At 44.2% G+C, this 26,168-nt stretch overlaps 1 protein-coding gene across 6 annotated transcripts in view; it reads right to left on the reverse strand.

Annotated features, from left to right (window-relative positions):
- Positions 1–26,168, reverse strand: part of LOC146187733 (beta-hexosaminidase subunit alpha-like) — a 709,199-nt gene that overhangs the window by 82,929 nt on the left and 600,102 nt on the right. For 3 of the 6 annotated variants that reach the window (XM_084603514.1, XM_084603516.1, XM_084603515.1), the window contains exon 12: positions 15,611–15,701. The exons of the other annotated variants lie outside the window; for them this stretch is intronic. In XM_084603514.1, coding sequence (XP_084459640.1) covers positions 15,611–15,701 — 91 coding nt within the window. The remainder of the gene's footprint in view (positions 1–15,610; positions 15,702–26,168) is intronic. 6 annotated transcript variants of the gene reach the window in all.

The raw sequence follows: 26,168 nt of genomic DNA on the forward strand, positions 1-26,168 counted from the left end.
TGTCCATAAATATAGCGTCAGTCTGCTTTCCTTCATTTATTGCCTGCGTAAAATCATGTATAGTTTGTACTAGCTGAGTGGCAGTGGAAAATCCTCGTCTGAAGCCATGCTGTGCATTAGTTAGACACTCGTTTTGTTCAAGAAAATCTGCTATATGTTTATGAATGATGTGTTCTAAAACCTTGCATGCTGTAGATGTTAATGATATCGGACGGTAATTCTGAATAGATGTTTTGTCTCCAGTTTTATGGATTGGTTTAATTCTTGCCGTTCTCCAGTCATCCGGTAATGAGCCTTCATTTAATGATTTGTTAAATAAGATGCATAAATACTTGGCACACCATTCTGCATAACGCTTCAGGAATGCGTTGGGAATCTCATCTGGTCGGGGAGAGTTTTTTAAATCAAGCTTCAAATATAAATTGAGAACACCTGCCTCGGAAATCACAACATCAGGAATTGAAGGCAAATTCACGGAATAGCAAGGAAGAGAGCCGTCATCCTGCGTAAACACCAATTTGAAATAATCATTGAAAGTCGTGGACACCAAAGCATCATCACGCTCACACATACCATTTATTTTAAAAGTATCATGAGATCGTGAAGCTGGAGTTATCTGCCTCCAGAATTTCTCAGGGGATGTTTTAATGAAGGTAGGTAGCTGAGTAGAAAAGTACCTTTCCTTATCATGGGCAATCAGCTGTTTTATTTTTTCTGTTTGTTCATCAATGATCATTTGGGAACAGTTTCCTACTCTTAATCTTTTTTTCATTCTTTTTAGTTTCGTTGTGAGCGTAATGTCTCTCGTGCAATCCACGGGTTACATTTTGGAGACTTTTTGGCAATTTTTGGAACCAAGCGTTCAATGCACTGAAAGACGACACTTTTGAAAAATAGCCACAAGTCATTCACATTTTCATTAAAATTTATAAAGCGGTCATAATGAAAGTCAAGCATATCAAGAATAGATTCATCGTGTGCACGAGAAAAATTAGGAAAGAAACTGACAGTATTTCGGCGATCAAAGTTTGAATTCATCAATGTTAGTACAACAGCTTTGTGATCAGAAATACCGGTCGTTACATAGCATTCGACGTTTCCTTTGATAATACCATTTACAAAAAATAGATCAAGAATTGAATGTGAACCATTGTGAACTCTAGTACAATCTTTAACTACCTGAAGCAGGTCAAAGTCAATGGAAATATCAAGCATAGGTTGCTCAATGATGTTATTAGAATACGAAAAGGCAGTCGAGTCTATGTTTGGTAAATTAAAATCGCCAGTCAAGATTAGCCTATCATTCTGTTTTATATGGCGCTCAATATATTTTTTTACATTCAGTAGGAGTTCCACAGAGGAATTAGGTGGCCTGTACAGGGCTGCTAAAATGTAACGAACATTACTCTTGTAAAATTTACAAAAGATGCCTTCTACATTGTTAATATCTGGCATTCTAAAGATTTGCAATGAAGATTTGAACAGTATGGCCACTCCACCGCCCCTTCCATCTCGGTCTTTTCGAAAAACTTCGTAGTTTTGTGGCACGACTTTGCTGTCAAAAATATGTTTTCCCAACCATGTTTCAGTGAGTGCAGCGATTTATACATCATGTGTGAAAAGCAGGCCCTCAAGTTGCGTAGCTTTGCTGACAATACTTCGACAGTTGACGTTTATCAGTGTGAACTTTTTGTTCGTAATATGGTTCCGTCATTCCCTCTTTTTTGATATACGATAGCGCTCATTCTTCACTTCGTCCCATCCGAACATAGAACCGTTAACAACTAGCTTATCAAATATCAGTTTGGCTTTAGCGCCGTTACCCTTCTCCAGTCAGCAGCTTTGCCACAGCGTTTTTCTAATTTCACGAACTCGGCTGGAGAAGTCTTCAGCCATAGAGAATTTCGTTCCTTTCATCTTCGAACATGCCTGTAACACCGCAAGTTTTTCTCTGTAGTCCTGAAACTTCATAATTATGGGACGGCTTTGATCTTTCTCCTTTTTTCCCAGCCTGTGACACCTCTCTACGCTATTGATTTCAACTTCCAATTTTTCTTCAAAGAGTTGTTTCCTGATCGCATTCTGAAGACTGGTAGGATTTTCTTCGTCGTCCTCCTCCAAACCATAAACAATAAAGTTGTTTCTCCTACTTCTGTTTTCTAAGTCATCAATTTTTTTTTAGCTTGTATGAATTATCTTCTTCAAGCTTAGCTACCGTTGCTTTTAGATCACTGACCACTTTGTTTATTGTTGCCAGGCTATGTTGTCGGCCGTCGCAAAATGTCGTAATTTTCCGATAGTTTTCTATAGTCCATTCACACTTGTGATTCGCTAAGGTCATGATAAATAAGAGGGGGGTACTGCACACAAAAAGACAAGGACGAGAAGTGAACGCCACTAGCGCGACCCGCGACTAATGTTATTAAAAAAAAAACACAACTTATATAGCTTCAACCTGCCAAGTGACGTACTAAGCGCCGCCTAAACACCTTCCTTCATTTTGATACGACATGATTGATGGGTCACGTACGCAAACTTCGCCTTTCTTCTTTATACAGAATGCCTCGGCCAACTTACGTGCCACTTGGTTACGGCTCCTCTTCAAAACTGTAATATCTGCTAACAAAGGCAGGCAAGGCTTATCACGTGTAACGTCTGGGCATGCGCCACAGTGGAGGGGTAAATTTGACCCTGATTTTATTGAAAGCTGGTGTTCTTTTAGGTGTTCATTCAGACAACGGCATGTCTGTTTGATATAGGCCCAGCCAGAGGTGAGGGTGACTTCATAGACAACACCTATCACGCGCCTGACCAAACGAGTGGCACGACGCTTGACGCAGTCCGCCTTCCCTCAGGAGATAATCCGACAGCCCAAAGAGGCGAACTTGCGCGGGGCTGAATAAATCACCGGCACACCGTAGCGCTTTGCCACATTCTTCATATTGTGTGAAAACCTGTGCACATGCATAGGACATAGGTCGTGCGAACGGCTGTCCCGGGCGACCAATGAGACGCTTAGCTTGACTGACTTAGCATCGGTCGACCTACAAAATAAAGGCGGCCCGCGGGTCGATGCTCCGGAATTGTCTCGTTCGTAACGTGACTTGTCGACCTTGACTGTTCACCAGCAGCAAGAAGTTGGACGTAAAACTAATTTCGGTTCAATTCAGCTGCGCCGGTGATTTGGCTTTCGAACAGCATGCTACAAGGCTGGAAAATCGAGCAGTGTTCGAACAGCATGCGCTTTTAGACCAAAATGGTCGCACAACCTCTACGAGTCGCAAGCGTGCAGTGCGCGGCAACACCTCGTTCTAGTGCACACGCGGCTAGCGTTCCAATTTTAGCTCTGCGCTTGATATTCTGCCGGCTTCAAAAGGGGCTCACACGGGCAAACTTCAATGGGAGAAAGGGCTGGGAGAAAGGACGTCGCCGGCCCTGATATTCACACGGAATTTCTATAACCACCACCTTTGGGCGGAGTAATAATGTTGAATGCTGCCAGGCGACAGAGTAAGAAAGAGTTGGCGGACTAGTTGGCTGCTTGTTGAAATGGAACCGTGCAATTGACACAAGGAAACGAGGATGGACACACTCACAGTCTGAATACCCAGTCACAGTCAGTGCCTGTGTGTATCCTCCCTCGTTTTCTTGTGTCCCGTCAATTGCGTTGTGCCATATAAACGCAAACGACAAAGGTTTGGACCCGCTTTTTGCACGCGGCTCGAATCTGGTCATATGACGACAGTGGAGACCCACAATCACACCATCACTGCGTACAACTGGCGTTGACACGATCGTTATTTTTATTTTAATTTTTTTTCCTATTCGGCTGCGGAGAGAGCATTTGGAAAGCCTCGAGCAGCGGCGTGTACTACGAACGCTTTCTCTTGGGCGGCGAAACGGGAATCACCCCGCTCTACTGAAACCTTACTCGGCTTCGTTTCAGATCCTCGCCTGTTAGACGTCTGCAATGCTATTGCAAATGAAATCTTTCCAGTTGCTAAAGGAGCGCTGCTAGACGGCTTGAAAACAAACGCCTGTGATAATGTCTCTACCTGCAGCTTCATCCACTCATAATTTGATCACTGCCTTCAGAGTCATTGTGCTCAACGCGGTGGCATGAAGGAGCAAAGTGAGGTGAACATAGCTAGCGCTTCGCCTGCCGCTTGGCTGCATTGAAGGTCGCATGCAAAGGCGCTGTGAAGACGCTGCGATCAAGCTAAGTGTGCCCCTGCGATGCATGCTTGCTCAGCATGGAAGGAAACAATTAGCTCGAAGACAACACGTTATTTTTCTCCTATATGCAATGAAGGTGTAATAATTTATTTCATGCTTTCCATATTGAGAGGCTTAAGAGGTCTAAATCCTAGTGCTCTGCGGCCGCATCGAGAAGTATTCGTCAATCGCGGACCGGAAAAGAACCGGTTAATGAAAAGCGCCTCCTGCAGAGCTGTTTTAATGCGACAGGATTAAAGGCACCATTCACCGAAAATCCGGCGTCGCCAGTCGTCCGCCGGCGTTGGCGTTGTGAGCAAAAGATCATGTTTGGCAGGAGCTGACAAGTCCTTCAACAAGAGAGGGTGTTATCAGAATCAGCATGCCAGGACCGTTTCATTCGCGTTACGCTTTGACCACGCAAGCACGTCATACGGCTTGTTTAAAGCGGAGTTTTATATCTGGGATGGTAGCCTGCGGTACTGCGTGATACCCTTAAAGCCGGAGCTGATGTCTCCGGAATATGGAATCCGGAATATGGAATGCATATTGCAACCGCGCGAAGCGACAGGGACGAAGAGAAGCAAGTACAGGACAAAAACGAGGAACTTCAACTAAGGCTTACTACAAGGAAAACCAAATTTATCATCATCATCATCATCAGCCTGATTATACCCACTGCAGGGCGAAGGCCTCTCCCATATTTCTCCACTTAACCCGGTTCTGTGCTAGCTGCATCCACTTGACCCCTGCGAACTTCTTAATCTCATCCGCCCACCTAACTTTCTGCCGCCCTCTGCTACGCTTTCCTTCCCTTGGAATCCAGTTTGTTACCCTCAGCGACCATCGGTTATCCCCTCTTCGCACTACATGTCTTGCCCATGTCCATTTCTTCTTCTTAATTTCTACTAGAATGTCGGTAACTTGAGTTATTTCTCTGACCCACTCTGCACGCTTTCTATCCCTAAATGTTACCCCTACCATTTTTCGTTCCATAGCCCTCTGGGTTGTCCTCAACTTAAGTAGAACTCTCTTGGTTAGCCTCCACGTTTCAGCCCCATAGGTGAGTACAGGCAAGATGCAACTCTTGTATACTTTCCTCTTGAGCGATACCGGTAAGCTGCTAGTCATAATCTGCGAGTGCTTGCCAAATGCGCTCCATCCCAATCGTATTCTTCTTGTTATTTCCTTTTCGTGGTCCGGGTCTGCGGTTACTACCTGTCCTAAGTAGACATATTCGCCTACTACTTCCAGTATTTCGCTACCTAATGTAAACTGCTGTTCCTTCCCGAGGCTGTTGAACATTACCTTAGTCTTCTGCATATTGATTTTCAAGCCTACCTTTCTACTTTTCCTGTCTAGGTCATCAATCATTATTTGCAGTTCATCCCCCGAGTTGCTTAGCAAGGCAATGTCATCAGCAAATCGCAGATTACTGAGGTATTCTCCATCTACCCTTATCCCTAACTGCTCCCATTCCAAGTCTCTGAATACTTCCTCCAAATTTATACACGTTTCCTAATCACTACTTATAAACAGCAGACATCATATCATACATGCGCGGTGAAGACGTGGCACAAGTTAGCATCTAGATAGTTGAATTCCTTCATGGAAAGTGAAACTGAAGTAGTGCTTAAATAACGGTCATTCTATTTTTTATGCTATAGGCTTGAAAAATTTCTCTGCTGAGCTGGTTTGGTAATTTTTTCAGGACAATTGTGTCATGGAACCTGGACGGGTCGTTACGGCAATGGCGACAATGTTTTGCCAGTTAACCGTCCCCCCCCCCCCTCCCCCAATGATTCAACGTCTGCGCGGTGCTCCTGAAGTCGGACATTCAAGAAACGTCCAGTTTGTCCTATGTGCCAGTTCCCACATGTGAGGATTCTTTTGTACACCACCCCTGGTTTGCAGCGGACGAACCTGTTTACGTACTTAGTGCGGCACTCGTTCTTTTTCCCCTTGCCCTGCACAATATTGCACATGCCCGAAAGCTTTTTGGGGGCCGTGAAGACCATCGGGACGTCACACTCCATGGCCACTTTTGGAGGCGATGGAAAGTCTGGTGTAAGTATGGCAAAGCTACAGGTTCAGCACATGGGCGGTGCATCGGTGGGCATCGAGGTTCCTTGGCGAGGTCGGTTGCAATCTGCATTCCACAGTCTACCACTAACTAGCCCACCTTCGTCTGTTACATATGCTAATCCGGAGGTTCAGAACTTAGCTCTTAGCACTGCAATCATAGGTTCGCCGCAGCGATGAATGCTCGCCCGAGGCAGCGTATCTCACTGCTGTGCGCCTGTTGCTGCGGAGAAAGCAGCAAAACAATCTAAGCGGTCTGGCAGGCGACACGGCTGCGGCTGGTCGGTAATGTCTCTCTCTCCCTCTCTCTGGTGCTAGGTTTAAGGGAAGATCATAGGTTATTCAATATATATCAGTACCATCGCCTTTTCTTACCCTCGGTAAGACCCCTTTCAGTGCCCTTTCTAAAGCCATTGAGTGTTCGCATTCACACTTCGACCGAGACCCCGATGGAATCCTTCTGAAGACAGTGCAGCTCCACTGCTCGTTGATACTCATAGCAGTCTCTTGACAGTAGCTATATTTCTGATCGGAAAGCTGAGCATTTGGTGCCATACAGGTGTGGTGATAAGCTCCCTCTATCTACGAAGGACAATTTAAGTTTCCCTATATCAATTACAACGGTGGCGTAGAAGCATAACATCCGCCTCGCATGCAAGCCTTGGTTATAATTCCGGTGCTGCGCAATTCTCCGCCGGAACCAAAAAAAAAATATCCGCGTGTCAATGGAATTGCATAAACAGGTTTGTGGCGCGACCTGATGCCGGTGAACACCTATGGCAACGAACTCCCTCACCAGAGTAGGAGTTGGCCACCCTGGTGCAGTAATTGACCACAGCCTCCCATGAATAGCCCTATAAAACCCCGGACCTCAGTCACCAGCGGCTACGGAGCAAATGACCGCGGCGACGGTCAGACCTGTGACGCAGCGGAGCATGCTAAGAATTTCTGGCTCCGCTGGACAAGCCGCCGTAGGAAACTGACCCTGGCAACGTTCAACGCTAGAATCCTAGCTAGTGAATTCAGTTTAACACTGCTGTTAGAGGAACTAGAAGGTATGAAATGGGATGTCATAGGGCTTAGTGAGGTTAGGAGGCCGAATGAGGCGTATACTGTACTAAAGGACGGGAATGTACTCTTTTATCGAGGTTTGCCGGAGAAGCGAAGACTAACAGCAGGTTTTCTTGTCAGTAAGTATATAGCTGGTAATATAGCTGAATTTTATAGCATTATTGAGAGGGTGGCAGGCATCGTACTTAAGCTTATTAAGCGGTGTAAACTGAACGTTGTACGGGCCTACTCATCTAGATGTAGTAATGATGACGAAATGATTGAAAGCTTCTACGGAGATGTAGACTCGGCAATGCGGACAGAAAACACGCAGAGTACTGTACTAATGCATGACTTCAATGCCAAGTGGATGAAGTAAAGCGGATAATTGGGTTATTTGGTATGCCATTTATCATGAGGCAGCGCACCAGGAAACTCATAGACAAGAAGAGGGACAAGCGCGAAGGTATGAAAAAAGCAGGCAGGAGACGAGGCAGTGGTTGACTATGGCATTGGTTCTAGGAATAGCAGGGGTGTTACTAGTTGAGTTTGCAAACCGGAATAACTTAAGAATCGTGAATACCTTCTTCAGCAAACGGAAGAACCGCAAATGGACATGGAAAAGTCGTAACGGGTAGTCAAAACTAAAAAAAGCGCTGCACTAAACCTACACTAAAAAAAGGAAGCTCCTGGGAGACAGCGCAGAAGCCGAGAAAGTTGAGGGTAAAAAAATATACAAGTTTGTCATGAACGAGGCATACCGCATCATTATCATCAGCCCGACAATACCCACTGCAGGGCGAAGGCATCTCCCATATTTATCCACTAAACCTGGTTATGTGCTAGCTGCATCCACTTGACCCCTGCGAACTTCTTAACCTCATCCGCCCACCTAACTTTCTGCCGCCCCCTGCTACGCGCTTTCCTCCCCTTGGAATCCAGTTTGTTGCCCTAAGCGACCATCGGTTATCTTCTCTTCGCTCTACATGTCCTGCCCATGCTCATTTCTTCTTCTTAATTTCCACTAGAGTGTCAGTAACTTGAGTTATTTCTCTGACCTACTCTGCACGCTTCCTATCTCTTAATGTTACCCCTACCATTTTTCGTTCCACAGCCCTCTGAATTGTCCTCAATTTAAGTAGAACCCTTTTGGTTAGCCTCCACGTTTCAGCCCCATAGGTGAGCACAGGTAAGATGCAACTGTTATATAATTTCCTCTTTAGCGATACCGGTAAGCTGCTAGACATAATCTGCGAGTGCTTGCCAAATGCGCTCCATCCCAATCTTATTCTTCTTGTTATTTCTTTTTCATGGCCCGGATCTGCGGTTAATACCCGTCCTAAGTAGACATATTCGCCTACTACATCCAGTACTTCGCTACCTAATGTAAACTGCTGTTCCTTCCCGAGGCTGTTGAACATTACGTTAGTCTTCTGCATAATGATTTTCAAGCCTACCCTTCTACTTTTCCTATCTACGTCATCAATCATTATTTGCAGTTCATCTCCCGAGTTGCTTAGCAAGGCAATGTCATCAGCAAATCGCAGATTACTGAGGTATTCTCCATGTACCCTTATCCCTAACTGCTCCCATTCCAAGTCTCTGAATACTTTCTCTAAGCAAGCTGTGAATAGTGCTGGGGAGATTGTGTCTCCTTGCCTAACACCTTTCTTTATGGGAATTTTGTTACTTTCTTTATGCAGAACTATGGTTGCTGTGCAGCCACTACATATACCTTGCAGCACTTTCACGTACGGCTCATCTACCCCCTGATTTCGCAATGCCTGCATCACCACCGAGGTTTCAACTGAGTCAAATGCTTTTTCGTAATCAATGAATGCTATGTATAAGGGCTGGTTATATTCCGAGCATTTTTCTATCACCTGATTGATGGTATGGATAGGATCGATAGTAGAGTACTTTTTCCGAAACCCTGCTTGATCCTTTGCTCGATTGAAGTCTAAGGTTGCACTGATTCTATTAGCGATTACCTTAGTAAATACCTTATACGTAACAGACAGTAAGCTGATTGGTTTGTAATTTTTAAGGTCCTTAGAGTCCCCTTTCTTATGAATGGGGATAATGTTTGCATTCTTCCATGGTTCCGGTACCGTCGATGACACCAGGCACTGCGTATACAGGGTGGCCAGTTTTTCTAGCACGATATCTCCCCCTTCCTTCAGCATATCTGTAGTTATATGATCCTCTCCAGCTGATTTCCCCCTTTTCATAGTTTCTAATGCTTTCTTGACCTCGTCCTTCGTCACTGGTGGAACGTTTGACTGTTTTTCCCTACCGCCAATCTCATTACGGTCCTGACTACTTTGGCTACTGTAGAGATTTGTATAGAACTCCTCGGCTGCTTTGACTATCTTATCCATATTCGTGATGACGTTGCCCGCCTTGTCCCTTATCGCATACATCTGGTTTTTGCCTATGCCCAATTTCTTCTTTACCGCTTAATTGAAGTTGCATGAGCTTGTTCATCGGGACAAATCGGCAGGTCTAGATGAAGCAGTCCAGAAGAACAGTAAATAAGAGCGGAGTGTGCAGTTAAAAGTCGAGGCCTAAGATAACGTCTTCAGGGCAAGTGGTGAGGACTGTAAATAACACAGGGATGTTGCAGCTGGCAATGCTAATGTGTGCAGTACACGTGCCAATCACAGTAGCTGTGTTGCCATCCGCAAAACGAACGGTAGATGAGGTGTGGGTGTGAGGACTTTCTTGAGGCGTCGGCGGAGCGAGGAACTGAGGACAGAAATGTGGGCGCCAGTGTCAATAAGTGCAGAACTCGGGCCTCCATCCACAGAATATCAATAAGATTACGTCTAGGTGCGGGGCTCAGAACCGAGATGGCAGTCCGGGTCGGTAATGCAGCGTCACTTCCGGGCGCTGCATTTGCTACTTTGCCGAGTAGGTGCCGGCGTATGATGGGAAGGAGCCGCGACGAGGTACCGGTGAACGAGATCGATGAGTGGGGTTGGTTTAGTTGCGAGGCTCATCAGGGTGAGGAGGAAAGTGTTCAGGTTGACCATAGGCGGGGCGGGGCTCCTCTGGTGGGGCAGCAAAGCGACGAGGTCCATAGTAATACCGACGGTCAGCGTTGTAATAGGAACGAGGGGTGGGGAATGTGCGGCTACGGCAATACCGCGAAGTGTGGCCGGCTCGACAGCAAATGAAACAGATTGGCCTGTCGTCTGAGGTGCGCCACTCTGCAGCACTGTGATAAGGTGTCGACGTGGGGAGGCTGCACTGGTGGTTGTAGCATCCACTAAATAACAGGGTGCGATGGTGGCGGGGGCGGCACGGAGCTAGAGGTGAGGCCGACGTTTGCAAGTACCTGGCGGACGGCGGCCTGTATCTTGGCCACGGTGTCCGGCAGCGGAGGCGGAAGTGGTGCAGGAGTTGGGCCTCGAGTTCTCTCCGGACGATCTGAGTAACGGTCGTGGGATGGGAGGGCTGGTGCAAAGGGGCCAGGTCATCGCAGGATGAAGTAGCCGCCGTGTTCGGAAGACGCTCAAAGCGATGTACTAGACGTCTTTGTTTAGCCTGCTCGAATTTTCGGCAGACTTGAAGCACCGAGTCGACGGTGCTTCTTATCTGTCTCTTTAAACATCTAAGCTTACTCGGCACCATCATCCGAATCCAGTAACACCTTATTTTGCACCGACTGATGCATTCAAGTTTTTGTTTTTTCCCAGAACTATAGCAGATTGGAATGACTCGCTGTTGCCTGTTCCATTAATTTATGCATTGCATATTTGTAACATTGTTGTATTTTACCATCCTGCTTAGACCTGAGCGGGGTTTGCAGTATGAAATAAATAAAATAAAAGAAACATAAATTGACTCTATACAATGTTCTAACCCCGCCATTATGCAGGATGTAGAGGTAATCGGAAAATGGCGATGCAGTGACCACAGGATGGTGAGGTCTCGAATTAGTCTAAATCTGAAGAGGGAACGAGACAGACAAGTAGGAAAGAAGTTCATCAACAAATTAGCAGTGAGGAGGAGGGAGGAGTTCAGGATCTCGCCACGGAATAGATATTCAGCTCTAACTGAGGATGACGACATTAGCCTAGAAGCAATGAACAATAATTTCAGAGATATCATTACTGAGTGCTCTGTAAAAGTAGGCGGTAGGATAATTAGAAAGGATACCGGTAAGTTGTCTAAAGAGACGAAAGATTTGATAAAGAAACGTCCAAAGTATGAAAGCTTACAATCAGGTATAATCGGCAGAGGTATCAAAGCTAGTCAACAAGTGCAAAGTGGCCGATATAAGGAAGTATAACATGGAAAAAATTGAGCATGCTGCAAAGAACGGGAGAAGCCTTAACGCGGTTAAGAAATTCGCCATAGGCAAAAATCAGATGCACGCGCTAAGGGACAAGGCGGGTAATGTCATCGTGAATATGGACAAGATAGTCAAAGTAGCCGAGGAGTTCTATACTGATCTCTACAGTAGGCAAAGTGGTCAGGACAATAATGCGATTGGCAGCAGGGAAAACCAGTACAACGTTACGCCTGTGACAAAGGACGAGGTTAAGAAAGCATTAGAAACTATGAAAAGGGGGAAAGCAGCTGGAGAGGATCAGGTAACTGTAGATTCCTTAAAGGACAGGGGTGATATCGTGCTAGGAACACTAGTTGGTCACCCTGTATACGCAGTGCCTGCTGTCATCGACGGTACCGGAACCATGGAAGAACGCAAGTATTATCTTAGATCATAAGAAGGGGACTATAAGGACCTCAGATATCACAGACCAATCAGCTTACTGTCTGTTGCGTATAAGGCATTTACTAAGGTAATCACTAATACAATCATGACAACTTATACCTGCAATCAAACAAAAGATCGAGCAGGCTTTCGGAAAGGGCACTCTACTATCGATCATATCCATACCGTCGCCAGGTGATAGAAAAATGCTCGGAATATAACCAGCCCTTATACATAGCGTTTATTGATTACGAAAATGCATTTGACTCAGTAGAAACCACGGCGTTCACGCAGGCATTGCGAAATCAGTGTGTAGATGAGACCTAAGTGACCGTACTTAAAGATACATATATAGTAACTGCACAGCAACCATAGTTCTGCATAAAGAAAGTAACAAAATTCCCATAAAGAGAGGTGTTAGGCAAGGAGACACAATCTCCCCAGTACTATTCACAGCTTGCTTAGAGGAAGTATTCAGAGACTTGGAATGGGAGCAGTTAGGCATAAGGGTAGATGGAGAATACCTCAGTAATCTGCGATTTGCTGATGACATTGCCTTGCTAAGAAACTCGGGAGATGAACTACAAATATTGGTTGATGACCTAGACAGGAAAAGTAGAAAGGTAGGCTTGAAAATCAATATGCAGAAGGCTAAGGTAATGTTCAACAGCCTCGGGAAGGAACAGCAGCTATAGTCTTCCTTCTTCTTTCCTTTGGCCGCGTGCCTTTGCGCTGAAAACTATGTCCTCCTTAACTGTCTACTTAGGACAGGTAGTAACCGCAGATACGGACCATGAAAGCGAAATAACAACAAGAATAAGATTGCGATGTAGCGCATTTAGCAAGCACTCGCAGATTACGACTAGCAGCTTACCGGTATCACTCAAGAGGAAAGTATAAAACAGTTGCGTCTTACCTTCACTCACCTATGGGGCTGAAACGTGGAGGCTTACGGAGAGGGTTCTACTAAAGTTGAGGACAATGCAGAGGGCTATGGAACGAAAACTGGTTGGGGTAACATTAGGAGATATGAAGAGTGCAGAGTGGGTCAGAGGAATAACTCAAGTTACTGACATTCTAGTGGAAATCAGGAAGGAATGGGCATGGGCAGGAAATGCGAAGAGAAAATAACCGATGGTCGCTGAGGGTAACAAACTGGATTTCAAGGGAAGGAAAGCATAGCAGGGGGCGGCAGAAAGTTAGGGGGTGGATCAGGTTAAGACGTTCGCCGAGGTAAAGTGGGTGCAGCTAGCACATGACCGGGTTAATTTTAGGAATATAGGAGAGGTCTTCGCCCTGCAGTGGGTATAACGAGGCTGTCGCTGTTGATGGTGATTATGATGGTATCAATTGAATACGGCGTTCTGAGGAAAAAAGACACTCCATCAGGAAAGCAGACTTTCAGCGAGCGACGCGATAGTAAAAAGTAAATACGTGTTCTCATCGCCGGCCGATTGCGCAAGTGGAGTGCGAGCCTTAAAGCCTATATAGCGGAAATCCCTGCTAAGATCCACCAAGATATTAAAATTCTTAAGAATCGTTACAAAGTGAACCTAAATGATTTGTTGCTGTAATTTACAGGTTAATATGGTTTTTCTTCCACTTGCTTGAACAATTAGTGGACATAAACTTATTAACTTCTGCATATAAACGTGTGTGGATGTTCTTGGCGTAGAAGTTTTTCAGCACCACGAAAATATTTGGTTTGGCTTGACTAGTCGGAATAGTATCCCAAACCGAGTGAATCGAGAGAAGCGCCGTGGTGGAGGAATCCGGAAACTTCGACCACCGGGGGTTCTTTAAGTTGCGCTTTAAAGGGCGTCTATCGCCTGCATCGAAAATCGGCCGCCGATGCAAAGATTCGACGCTGCATACGTTTGCACAGAAGTCGAGCGCCTTAACCACTGCCCCACCACGGCAGGGCCGCGAAAATGCCGGAAAAAGATTTTATTCTATTGTTTCCTTAGCACAACCTAACAGGGGCTTGTTTTATTGGGCACATTGTAAGAATATTTAATGCCCCATGTTGCAGTTCGACGGACTCTAGATTCACGGCCTTCGCGAAATGTTTGCTTTGTTGTTGGCCCGTGAATAAGCGAATGCAACCAAGAAAACTCGCTGTCCGTTGATGCTCCACTTTGACACGGCCCGGTGTACAAGTAACGGGCAGCATCGAGCGGCCGGAAACGAGCCTTCAAGATTAGCATGGCGTGCACCTCGCGCGTATTGGAAATAACCGCTCTAAGCGAAGCGCAAATTTCAACGAATTCACGCTATCGTTATAATTTTGCATGAGATATTGATCGCGTTTCATATGAGCATGTTATGTGTAAAATATATTTGGGAAAATGGCAACACGTGCTATTTCCTGGGTGAAATAACCCTTCAACAGCAGTCATTTGCTATCGACTGCTGGCCTAGAATAATTAAAACATGAAGGTGATTTTGTTCCCTTACATAAGCGCCGGAACTCGGACAAAACACGAACATGAAACAGAACAAGTACTCACTTCAACTTCTTTACTCCGGGAAGCAACAAAAACATTACAAAAATAAAACGCAAAGAGAACGTACAAATAAAAGAAAAGTGAGCAAAACACAAACACAAGTAGAAAATTAAACTTTGGAATAAACGCCTTAAATGTTAAAGCAAAAATTACAAAAATATAAAGAATGCTAAACATGATCCTTCGCTAACTACCACAATCAGAACCATAATTTTATTATGCATTGAGGGAAAGCCAACTCAATGATCTTTCAAATGCGCCTCATTAACATTCGACGTTGCAAGCTGCACTGCCGGCTGACAAAGGTTAAAAAGGGGGCTTTTTTATTTTAAGGGCTTTCACTTTCGCAGTATAATGTTTAATTTAAGATATAAAAAGTTTATTACTTGGGTGTAGATGAACAGCAGTCTTATAATTAATCTAAATAATACACCAAGATCCAGCTGCACAGGCCACAGATCCGTTTCAGGCTAGAATTGCTTTTGTATTTCCACTTGTATGACGTCGTTTTATTGATCACAACTTCTGTTAGTCTGCTTGGTGTGTGCCTTCTATCTATATCAACGAGATTATGATTTACAAGTAAGCTAATGGGTGCAAACATTAAACGACAATGACTGAGCGATGAGAACAAATATTACACAAGTTCAATCTGGTTGTACCCTACCCAAGGTCGAGCCATGACTCTTCGTTGTTATGTTTTGCTATGATGTCACTGCGAGCTTTACGGTTGGACGTGGTCGGCTCTCGATCCATGACTGACTTGAGGGCAACTCTACATCATCTTTATACAACAGAGCTACGCCATCTCCTGACGTCATGAATCATGCCATTTTGTGAGATATAGTGTCTTTCTAGATGACGTCGTGTACTGTCAAGGTCAACAGTCAAGATCGAAGTTTCAGTTGGAGGATCAACACTAAAATCACTGTGATTTAACTTGAAGGTTTGAGGTTGGCACAAGGTCAAACTGTTGCAGAGACAAACTCGGCTTTTGTGTTCAGCAGAGCTGTCGTTCTAACAGGGCACTCACCATGTTCGACTGATTAGGTTGGTGGCATCCACGTACTCGCCCCAGACGCAAGCCTCCCCTCCGATCACCAGGGCCTTTTGAGCGGGAGTGCCTGTCGGTGGAAGCCGCACATCACTTGTCTGAATGGCTGGAAAGCCAGCGCGGCGGTTTGATTGCTCTCGATTGGAAGTGATAGGATCCGTTCATTGCACAGGACAAAAGAGTTCACGTTGTTAAGCGCTGCCTCCTTCTCAAGCCTCCTTACCAGAATGAGAAACTGACAGAACCCTTCCTCGGAGTATGTAAACATGCACTTCTTAATGTTCTCCTCCCGTTCTTCGTCGTTCCATACGCTGGTTTACAGTGCTGTACCTATACTAGCCCACAGTCTCAACCTCCCAAGTTCGCTAAACATTGAAGAGGTCCTTTTGACAGCGTAATCACCCCTTAAACTGTGCACGGGTGGTGCAGAGGCAGAACATCCGCCTCGCCTGCAAGAGCACCGCGGAATTCTTTACCAGATTGTAAAACCAAAATACGCGTGTCACTGTATTGCACGAACAAGACAGACGGGACATCAACCCGGTGACTAAAGCCGAGAAATAAAACTCTCTCTCGAGAACAGGATTTGACCACCCGTGTTTAGTAAAACTAAAATAAATACGCTTCAGTACGCTTTAGTAAAGTAAAATAAACGGCCATAATCTTCTATATTATAGCACTAATTAACATTAGGCTCTGAATAAAACATGGTGCTGGGCTAGTTGATTAATCATACATGGTAAGAAAACAGCGCAAAAAAGACTCACAGGAAAGGACACGACACAGAACTGTTTTGGGTTGTGTCTTCTCCTGTGGTTGTTTCTTTTTGAGCTGTTTTCTTGCGAAGTATTGGGCCCTGAGTTTCCAGCAGCCACGGCATCTGACCACCGCGTTGGTAAGCCATATTTATTTATTGAAGACCTTAATTGCGCGCAAACTGCAGTTCTGCCTGAAGAGTGGTGCACCATGATACATGAAAAATATATTTGTCAATAAAGGTCAGCTTACGCATTCTACACTGTAATAGAACGGCAGTTTGGGCATGTTGGTTGTGCATATTTTTTTCTAAAACAGCGCCAAGACACAGGAAGAAGCTCCGTGTGCGTCTTTTTCTTCTACTTCGTCCTGTGTCTTCGCGCTGTTTTAGAAACAAATGCATTCTACACATTTACCTAGTGAATTTGTACGTTATACATACACGTCAATATAGAAGGTACGTAGGGACATGCGTAGCTTATCTTATTTCATCATCCAGGGAGAGTATAATTAAAGAAAGGGTCAAAATAAGCTAGCACAATAGAGAGGCCAGCTTACGCAGTGTCAAACTATTTTTATAAAAATGTCCACAGCGTTAGTTCATACATGGCAGATTTATTAAACACATGCTGAATGCACATACTTTCGCACCGGCTATCTAGAATGGCCGTCTGCTTTGGGCGTTTGGTCTGAGCATATTGCGATAAAGCGCGGTTGTCAGCGGGGGAAAATGAAATGCACAATGCAAACATTTCTGCAAGAAGATAACGTCACGTAATTTGCGTCGTGTAGAGAGTGAAACAAGCTTTAGAGACAACAACATGCTATTGCAGTCAAAGTAGTCTCGCCAGCCTAAATGCCCACCATAAAGAATCCGAATAAAGCACTTTTGTGCACGATCAACTGCGGCACACTGCGTAATTGTGAAAGAGTTCCGGAGCACACTGCAAAACATTCTTGACAAGACAAGCGATTTTTACAGGAGCAGAAAGCTCTCTTTCGACCTGAAATTCCTTGTAGCACGTGTAGTGATGCCTGAAGACCGGAAACTCGAGTATATTACGTTGTTAACCTAGGCGTTAAATGTGAACTAGGAAAACAGGTATACATCCAAGTACGGATATCGTACACGACGTACGAAATTGCCATCTACACTGTAGTTACACAATATTAGCGTCTTCCTTCTAGTGAAGGCAATAGCTGCAGTTTTGTTGCATTTGAGCGTAAGAGTATTTCGTACACACCACTCGCATTTGAGCTGACATCTTTCTGTAACTGGTTACAGTCTATTTTTGGTTCACAGAGCGAAAACCCTTCAGGTCACCAGCAAACTGTAGTATGTCAGAATATCTGACGCAGTACATAACGTCATTAATAAAGAGATTGAAAAGTAAAGGCGATAGATTAAATGTCTGCGGTACACCAGTTTTAGCAGGATATGCAGGTGAGTATGTTTGCAGGTGAGTATGATTCTAAGTCTTTTGTATGTTTTGTATACGTTTTTTTTAAACTGCACGCTGAACGTCATCCGGAGCGGAAGCCTTTGTCAGGCTCTGTAGCCTTTAGCTTTCGCTCCGGCTTTCTGTAATAGAAAGGAACAAAGAAAGAAAGAAAGAAAGAAGCATCCGCCGTTGCGACAATATTTACGCGATCGCAAAGGTAACTTGCAATCCATTCGCACAAAGAAGGTGAAAATTGTATTGTTGTATTTTGCACAACAGCAAAACCGAGACTTTCAAGATTAGAAGTAAAAAAATATGTCATGCACCTGTCCTGTTGCTGCGATCCTTGGGGCAACGAAGTTCAAAAAGCTAGCAAGATTTGTCTTGACACAACTACCAGGAAAAAATAAAGCCATACTCAACAGTATGGCTTTTTTGTGTTAAATTAATTTAATAAATGGCGTTGAATTAATTTTTTTTAATAAAACAGCACACTGATGGGCAACACACGCTCAAAATGTTTCTTTAGTCATGATAGTAGCAAGGTGTGCCGTTCCGGACATCATTCCTGGCACATGTTTGTGTGCTGGTGCTATTTTGGGCAAGACGGAAATGCTTTTGTGCGTAAATGCAGGTTGAAAACGTTTGTCAGGACAGGCGTGAGTAAATTACCACAACCCTTGATTACGAACATTGGAATTGCACCTCCTCCACCTTCTTTGGGAGGAGGTACAGTCGACGTCACCCTTGTGTAGAGCGCTCCGGAGACGTCTCTGCAAATAAGTCCATATATCGCCGCAGCTGGTAGGCGGCAATACTCGAGTGAAAGTGGTGCCACAGATGGCCAAGGTAGTCTAATTTTGGCTTTTGTAGCCATGCTCTACACAAGGGTGACGCCGACTGCCCATGAATAGCTGCAGCTACCTCACAAACCCCAGGAAAGAGAACAGCAAGTGTTATTGTAGCTGCAGTTAGAACGCTCGATTATACTGAGGCGGAGTGTTTGGCGAACGCGTTCTCCACTGCCTGAGCGTCGAAGATTGCGTCAGTACCTTTGGATAAAACTAGTGGGCAAGGCAGCACCGGTGGGATGCAGTCGCAGCTCAACCCTTTGGTCTTTTTTATGCAGGTCTTTGCCTCGTGCATCGACCCTGTTTCTGTTCAGTTCGTCGGCGGCGAATGTGCTGCTTCTTGGAGTGAACGATATCGGCATGTGCCAGTGACAGTGCTTTTCCCCGCCAACGCCGGCTTTTTCAACGACAGCGACGGCCGTTGTCCGGAACTTTTTCGACGTCCGCACTGGCTATCCCAAGGAACATCGACATCATCAGATCCTTCGGGAACCGCCCCTGAGGTTTTCTTTGCCAGTGGGATGCAGTCGCAGCTAAACCATTTCGTCTTTTTTATGCAGGTCAGTAGATATCGCTACTCCTATGAATTTAAAAGTGATTCTCTTTGTTTGGTCGTGCTGCCTTGCCCAGGCGTTTTGCTTGAAACAGTTGCAGAGTGTTTTGACTCATTTTGTTTGCTTGTACTTTTGCTTAGCGGTGACGTTGAGCTCAATCCAGGCCCAGAGGTAGCAAAAAAGCTCGGTGAAATTATCGAGAATCAAAAGGTTTCTTCATGCGGACTACAATCTCTAGGAGCAAAACTTGACCTACATATACCAGAGACAAATCAGAGACTTGCTTCAATTGAAAGCAAACTGGAAGTACTATCACAAACAGCTCAAAGGGTTGAAGCCTGTGAGCACTCGTTTGCAGAATTGAACAGGGACATAGTTTCGCTAAGAACAAAGGTGGACTATCTTGAGAACTACTCTCGTCGAAACAACCTACTTGTTTATGGCATTGAAGAGTCAGAAACAGAAACAGTAGATGACCTTAGGAAGCATGTTCTAACCGAAATCTTTGAAGGTAAACTTGAAATCAAAGTAAGCAGTTTGGAGGGGATACACCGCTTGGGAAAAAAAGCTGAAGATAAAAAACGTCCCGTGATTATGAGGTTCTTTGATTTCGCTGAAAAAGAAGAGGTTCTCCGGAATGCTTCAAAATTGAAGGGTTCCCAAACGTCCATTTCAGAGGACTTCTCGCCTAGGCTACGGAAAACGAGAAAGCTACTATGGGCTACTGTTAAGGATGTTAAGAAGCCTGAAGATAAAGTGTACCTCAAGTATGACAAATTTGTTGTCAATCAAGTGGTGTATGCTTGGGATGAAAAGAAAAATCGAAGGTATAAAGTAAGTCGTGCCGGTTCACATGATATTGGTCATAGCTCTCAGAGTGATGCAGCAGCAACCTCTGAATCGATGAAAAGTGCCGGGCGTTCGCGAAGGAAATGTGCTCATGCTTCTACTTGACAAGCTGCCAGTTCAGTTCGGTCGTCTTTCAACGCCCTTAGTACTCATCATCAAACTAAAAAGATAGAGAATACCGTTAAAAATTCCCTTGGTAGTCAGGCGAAACGTCCACCTGAACATAGCCAATTACGTGTCATATCTTTGAACGCCAGGAGCATTGTGAATAAATTAGATAGGCAGGTACTGCTCTTTTCATATGATCCCCATCTACTGGTTATAACCCAGACGTGGTTGCACAGTGGTATTTTTGACGAAGAAATTGTGCCTCCGGGCTACGTCATATACAGACGTGACCGCGGTTCACGTGGTGGAGGGGTTGCTGTGATTGCCAAGCGTGAAGTGAACGTAACGCTCCTTGATCAAATTGATCAGCATGAAAGCTTGTTTTTGCGCCTGATAACACATGGCTTCACCTTTTACCTTTGTGCTGTGTATCGCCCACCTGATGCTACGGATGATTTTATGTCTAGTCTTTTCGATCGTTTAATGCATTACCAGAGTCGGAATTTAATGCTTACCGGTGATTTCAACCTCCCTGCCATCGACTGGGACAAGCCGTCGTATGGCATATGTGCCTCATGTGATGTTATTTTAGATATTATGATCTCATTAAACCTTAAGCAAGCTGTTCGTGAATACACCAGAGAGTCATCTGTTCTTGACCTATTCTTTGTTAGCGAAACCTTTTTTGATGGAGTGCTTGACGTTGAACCGGGAATCTCTGATCATCGTCTATTACAGTTCTCTTGTACTTCGCCTACTGCTTCCGGGATGCGTCCAGTTAAATTGATAAAGGACTACGCTCGTGCTGATGATAATGCAGTTATCGACGCCTTACAATCACTGTTGAACAGCTGTGGCGGGAATGACGTTCATAGCTTATGGCTGCATTTCAAGAATACAGTGCAGTACTGTACTGAACATTTCGTTCCGCTTAGAAAGGTTCGCACCCACCGTCACAATCCTTGGGTAACTCGTGAAATTGTTCAAATCAAGCGCAAAGGGAAGCGATGTAGGAAGAAAAAAACAGCTTCCTTACAGCACTTCCAAGTTTTGAAACAGAAACTTGCCTCAAAATTAAAACTAGCGAGGTCTCATTATTTCAATACGACGCTCCCAGAATTCATCAGAAGTGACCCCCAGAAATTTTGGAATTTTCTAGATCGAAAGGTTGAGCAGTTGAGTAAGGTTCGCATTGATAATGACATTGTCACCGACTGCACGAAAATAGCACAAGGTTTTAACCAGTACTTTCAAAGCGTGTTTCTGACGGTGACGGCAACCACAGCTAGAGTTCGAATTGAAGACCAAGGTAACATACCAAATATTTCTGTAAATGGTGTTCTGTCTATGCTGCGTAAACTCGGCGATAAAAAATCTGCGGGCCCTGATGGGCTCTCAAATGTGTTTCTTAAACGTTTTGCGGCGCAATTATCCGAGTTTTTAGCAAAAATCTTTCAAGTTTCTTTACTTTCTGGTGAAGTGCCGGAAGACTGGAGAATGGCCCGTGTTGTTCCAATTCATAAGAAAGGCGATAAGCTAACCATTTCTAATTACCGTCCCATTTCTATCACTTCTTCTTGTTGCAAGTTATTAGAACACATAGTCTCTGGTTATCTTAACTCCTTTCTAGCTGAAAATAACATTTTATCCTTGCAACACGGCTTCAGAAAGGGTATGTCCACTGTCGCGCAGTTGGTAACTACAGTTAATGAATTTCAAGTAGTTCTCGATAAATCTGGGCAGATTGATGTCCTCATTTTAGACTTCTGCAAGGCCTTTGACACAGTTTCCCATAGTAAACTCATTTATAAATTAGTAAGTATCGGCGTCCCTAACTACCTTGTTAATTGGATTAATGCTTATCTTACATACAGGAAACAATACGTAGAGGTTAATGGTTTCAAATCAAACGAGCTTCCAGTCACATCAGGTGTACCCCAAGGGAGCGTGTCAGGACCGCTGCTTTTCATAATTTATATTAATGATCTGTCGGTTTCTCTTCCTGATAATGTCTCTTTAAGGCTTTTTGCAGATGACTGCATACTTTTTAAGACCATAAATGTGCCCAACGATCACTACACCTTGCAAAATTCGCTATTAGCTGTTCACCAATGGTGTCTTAAATGGGACATGAAATTAAACATCGACAAAACAGTCCTATTGCGAATTTCACGTAAAAAACATATCAGTCATTTCTCTTACAGCCTGCTTAATCACTTAATTGAGGAGACTACACATTATAAATATTTAGGGGTAACCTTAACTCATGATTTAACTTGGTCTTCTCATATTTCCGACATTTGTTCCTCCGCATTTTCCAAGCTGTGCTACTTGAGGCGGAAACTTAATGATGCTCCAAGTAAACTCAAAGTTCTTGCATACACATCATTTATTAGGTCTAAATTAGAGTATGCTTCAGTTTTATGGGATCCTTATTTAAAAAAAGACATACATAAAATAGAGATGGTGCAAAGGAAAGCGGTTAGGTTCATTTACAGTAAATACAAGACTCACCTACTACACTAATGAAAGCTAACCATTTTCCACTACTTGAACTACGCAGAAAAATGTCCCGTTTATTGTTTATGCACAACCTCTTAACACACAAATTAAACATACCTCGCCCTGAAATTCTTAAACAATTGTCGCGCAGTACACATCATTCAAGAAGTAACCTGCTCGAACCCATTTTTGCAAGGACTAACTCTTTCAAGCACAGTTATTTTCCACGGACCATTTCCGACTGGAACTGTCTTCCTGAGGCCATTCTCCAGTCTTCCAATTTCATTAAAGCTCTAGAGTTGCATTTTTTTGAATGATACAGTGTTGTATTTTGTTGACTTGTTCATTTACTCTAATCCCGTGTTTTGATTTTTATTTTTATTTGTTGTTTTAATGCCTTGTATATCCGCTCCTGCCTGGGCCAAAATATTGGCCTGCAGTATTTTGAAATAAATAAATAAAATAAATAAATATCTTCATTGGGCCCCTGACGACCCCGTGAGCCTTGTGAAAACCGCCAAACTGCATTAGGGCAGTAAATAAGCTTTTATTGTACAGCAGTGGGGTCACGGCAGTAAAGGCGTTAGCATTCCTTTCTACAAGAGCGTTATTTTTCGTACCTGGAGGAACGTTGCGTAGTCCGAAATTAGGGAGTTTTAGAATAGGGGGACCCAAGGCTTGGGGCCCCCAAGGAAATAGCGTGCGGCGGCCCAACGTGCTAGCCGAGCGGCGAGTTTTAGAATAGGGGTTTTCCCGACGCAGCGGAGCCGGGCTTGCGTTCGTCGATTGCAGCGCCACGACGGTAGCCAAGGAAAAGCATTTTAATATATAAAAGCCAACAACGCTCTCTTATTCATCAAAAAGTATATTTATTGTGCAAACACTATCTTAAGACTACCGGTTATATAAACCGTTTTCGTCATACAAGACGAATTCGGCCAATTGTCAATCCAGGCCGAGACCGGGAAACCTCATTTGAACCTTCCGCGCTTTCCGCCGTCTGGTCCCCATGGCAACCAAAGGAGGCGAACTCGCTAAGCCTAGCAGCTCGGTAAATCCGGAAGCAATCTGAAAATATAGTGCGTTTTATCGCTAAAATTTGGTTGTGCGGGCATCATGAGACATAGCATAAGCTTCGTTGGCCTTTCGTTTGCCATGAACGCGTGACACCATGGAGCGGTGACGACGAATGTGTGCCGAGGCGAGCGGCCGCCGCTTGGCCGGTCGCCGCCATGTTGCCGTAACCCAAGCGACCCAACGGCGGCTTGGGGCGAACGCTATTTCCGAAAAATAGGGGCCGCTCCTAGCGTTAACCCAAATAGGGTGCCTCAATGTCAGCGCTTGCGTCCAGGGTGGAGACAACCTCGCCGACGCCGCCATATTGAAGCACACGGGACCCACTGCGCTAGCATACGTAACGGCGCCGTTTTTGATTTCGGCGCTTCAGGGGGCTTTGAGTCGAACTGTCTTTTCCATAAGTATCGCACTGTGTGGAATTTCACTCTCAATAGCCATTTTACATATCGGATTGTCGAGTACGTAATTGTACAACTTAATTTTACGGCCTCAAGTGGCCGAACTTGTGCGGCTGTGGGATTGGAAAACCTGTTAATATTTAACAGATCCTTTCGCCAGCATGTTCTGCTGCCCTATGCGGGTTGAAGAAATCATCTTATTGTTTTCCACATGGCCTTTTTTTTTTATCCGTAGTTTTGTTGACAGCCGCTCGCGCCCTGCGGTTGGATTTGCTTTCTTTGCGCGGGCTGTTTCTCTTTTATGAGCTCGCAGAAACTGATGTCGGTCTCTTTCTAATCATTCGAAGTGAAAATGCGAGTTGTATGGCCGTATATTGCTTACAAGGAGCAATTAAATCTGTTTGCAGGCAGACGCTGGTATATACTAATGATGCGTGAACTTCAGTATACGAACGTTGCGGCAGCGGTTTTTTTTTTTCTCGGCTCCCTCGAAAACCGACTTCTCTAGTTGTTGATAGCATACATGATTAAGTAAGGTTTTCACTCGTTTCGGTTTCCTCCTGGGCGCCCACTCGCCGGAAGTCCGTGAACTTGCTCGCATGTCGAGTTCGCTTGCACCATGGACTTATGCAGCGGTTGCTCGACTGCTATTCCTCTGCTTTAATTTATTCATGGCGATCTCTAGTGATTATTAAACTATGCAAGTGAACCTACACAAATGATTAATTTGAGGTCATCATAAACTATAGATGGTGTTTTCTGAAAATTTTTAATCCGAAATTAAGAGTAATCGACTTTAAAAAATCATTCATTGCAAAAATAAAGCAACCATAAACGGTTTGATTGAAAAAGCAGCATTATTTTGGCTGTGCCTGAACTACATTTTCTGATTGGGTACTGAACAGTCAGACTGCTGTAAAAATAAATGCTAGACGCCTAAAAGTTGATGTTTATTGCTGATGCAGACAAGTATGTAACTTAACTTATCAACCTCACCCCTAGCAGACAGTAAAGACAACAAAGCCGAATACGATGCGAATTTGAAAAGGCGTAGCTTGTTGATCCAGTTGATGCCTGGTATCTGAAAAAAGAACAGCCGAAACGACATATTCATAATGAAAACAAGTACACCGGTTGACGCTGGAAACACCACTGAATTGTTTTTCCATGAAATTTTATTTTGTGTTTCCAGCGCCGCCTTTGTACTCTTATGAACACATCGCTTCCGCTGTTTTCTTTTTTTTTTTACGTAGAATGCAAATAATTTTTCTACTGTTGAGTGCAGTCGAACATGGAAAAAATGCAAAGTGTAATATAAATTACCGAGCCGGAAGGACATATATATTGTGTATGCATAGTCGATTGTAACTCTTGTAGAGAAGATATGAAAGCAAAGCGTGAAAAGAGATGCAAATCACGAATTATGTAACAAACTTAGAGCAAACATTTTTTATGTGCGCAGTGTGAAAGCATTCGCAGCAATAATGAAAATGAAAAAAAAAAGGAAATACGTCAATCACGAACTAGCGAGCAAGAAAGACTGGTAAATTTGATGTGTAGAGTGTGGTATAACAGTTAAAACAAAGCACTCTACACCAAGCTGACATCAGCACAGTATAGCTGCCATAATAGTCGTCACAATCCTCAAATTCGCTTAGCCGGCCTCTGCACCAACAGTTGAGGAGGAGCTGCTGTCTTCCTTTCCAGGAGGTGTACATTAGGCAGGCCGTCTCGCAGAGAGTTTACTCGGCTTCTGTTGAGCTGAATAAATAATTAAAAACAAGTGCTGTTGTTTTGAATCACTGGAAATTGAAGAAATTATACTCTCCACTAACATCTACAGTAAAAGAGCATGGTAAAAGCTCTGAAATTTAACAGACGGCTTCCGCCCTATCAATTTCTCTCCAAACTCGTCCTCATCAAAGTGCTACTAAGGAAAGATAAAACACCAAGCGTGATTAGTAAGGTTAATTCAAAGTCATACAAAGAAATACTTTGAA

The sequence above is a fragment of the Amblyomma maculatum genome, chromosome 5 (genome assembly GCF_055883805.1).
Source record: "Amblyomma maculatum isolate TAMU_Amacu chromosome 5, ASM5588380v1, whole genome shotgun sequence".
Taxonomy (NCBI): Eukaryota; Metazoa; Arthropoda; class Arachnida; order Ixodida; family Ixodidae; genus Amblyomma; species Amblyomma maculatum.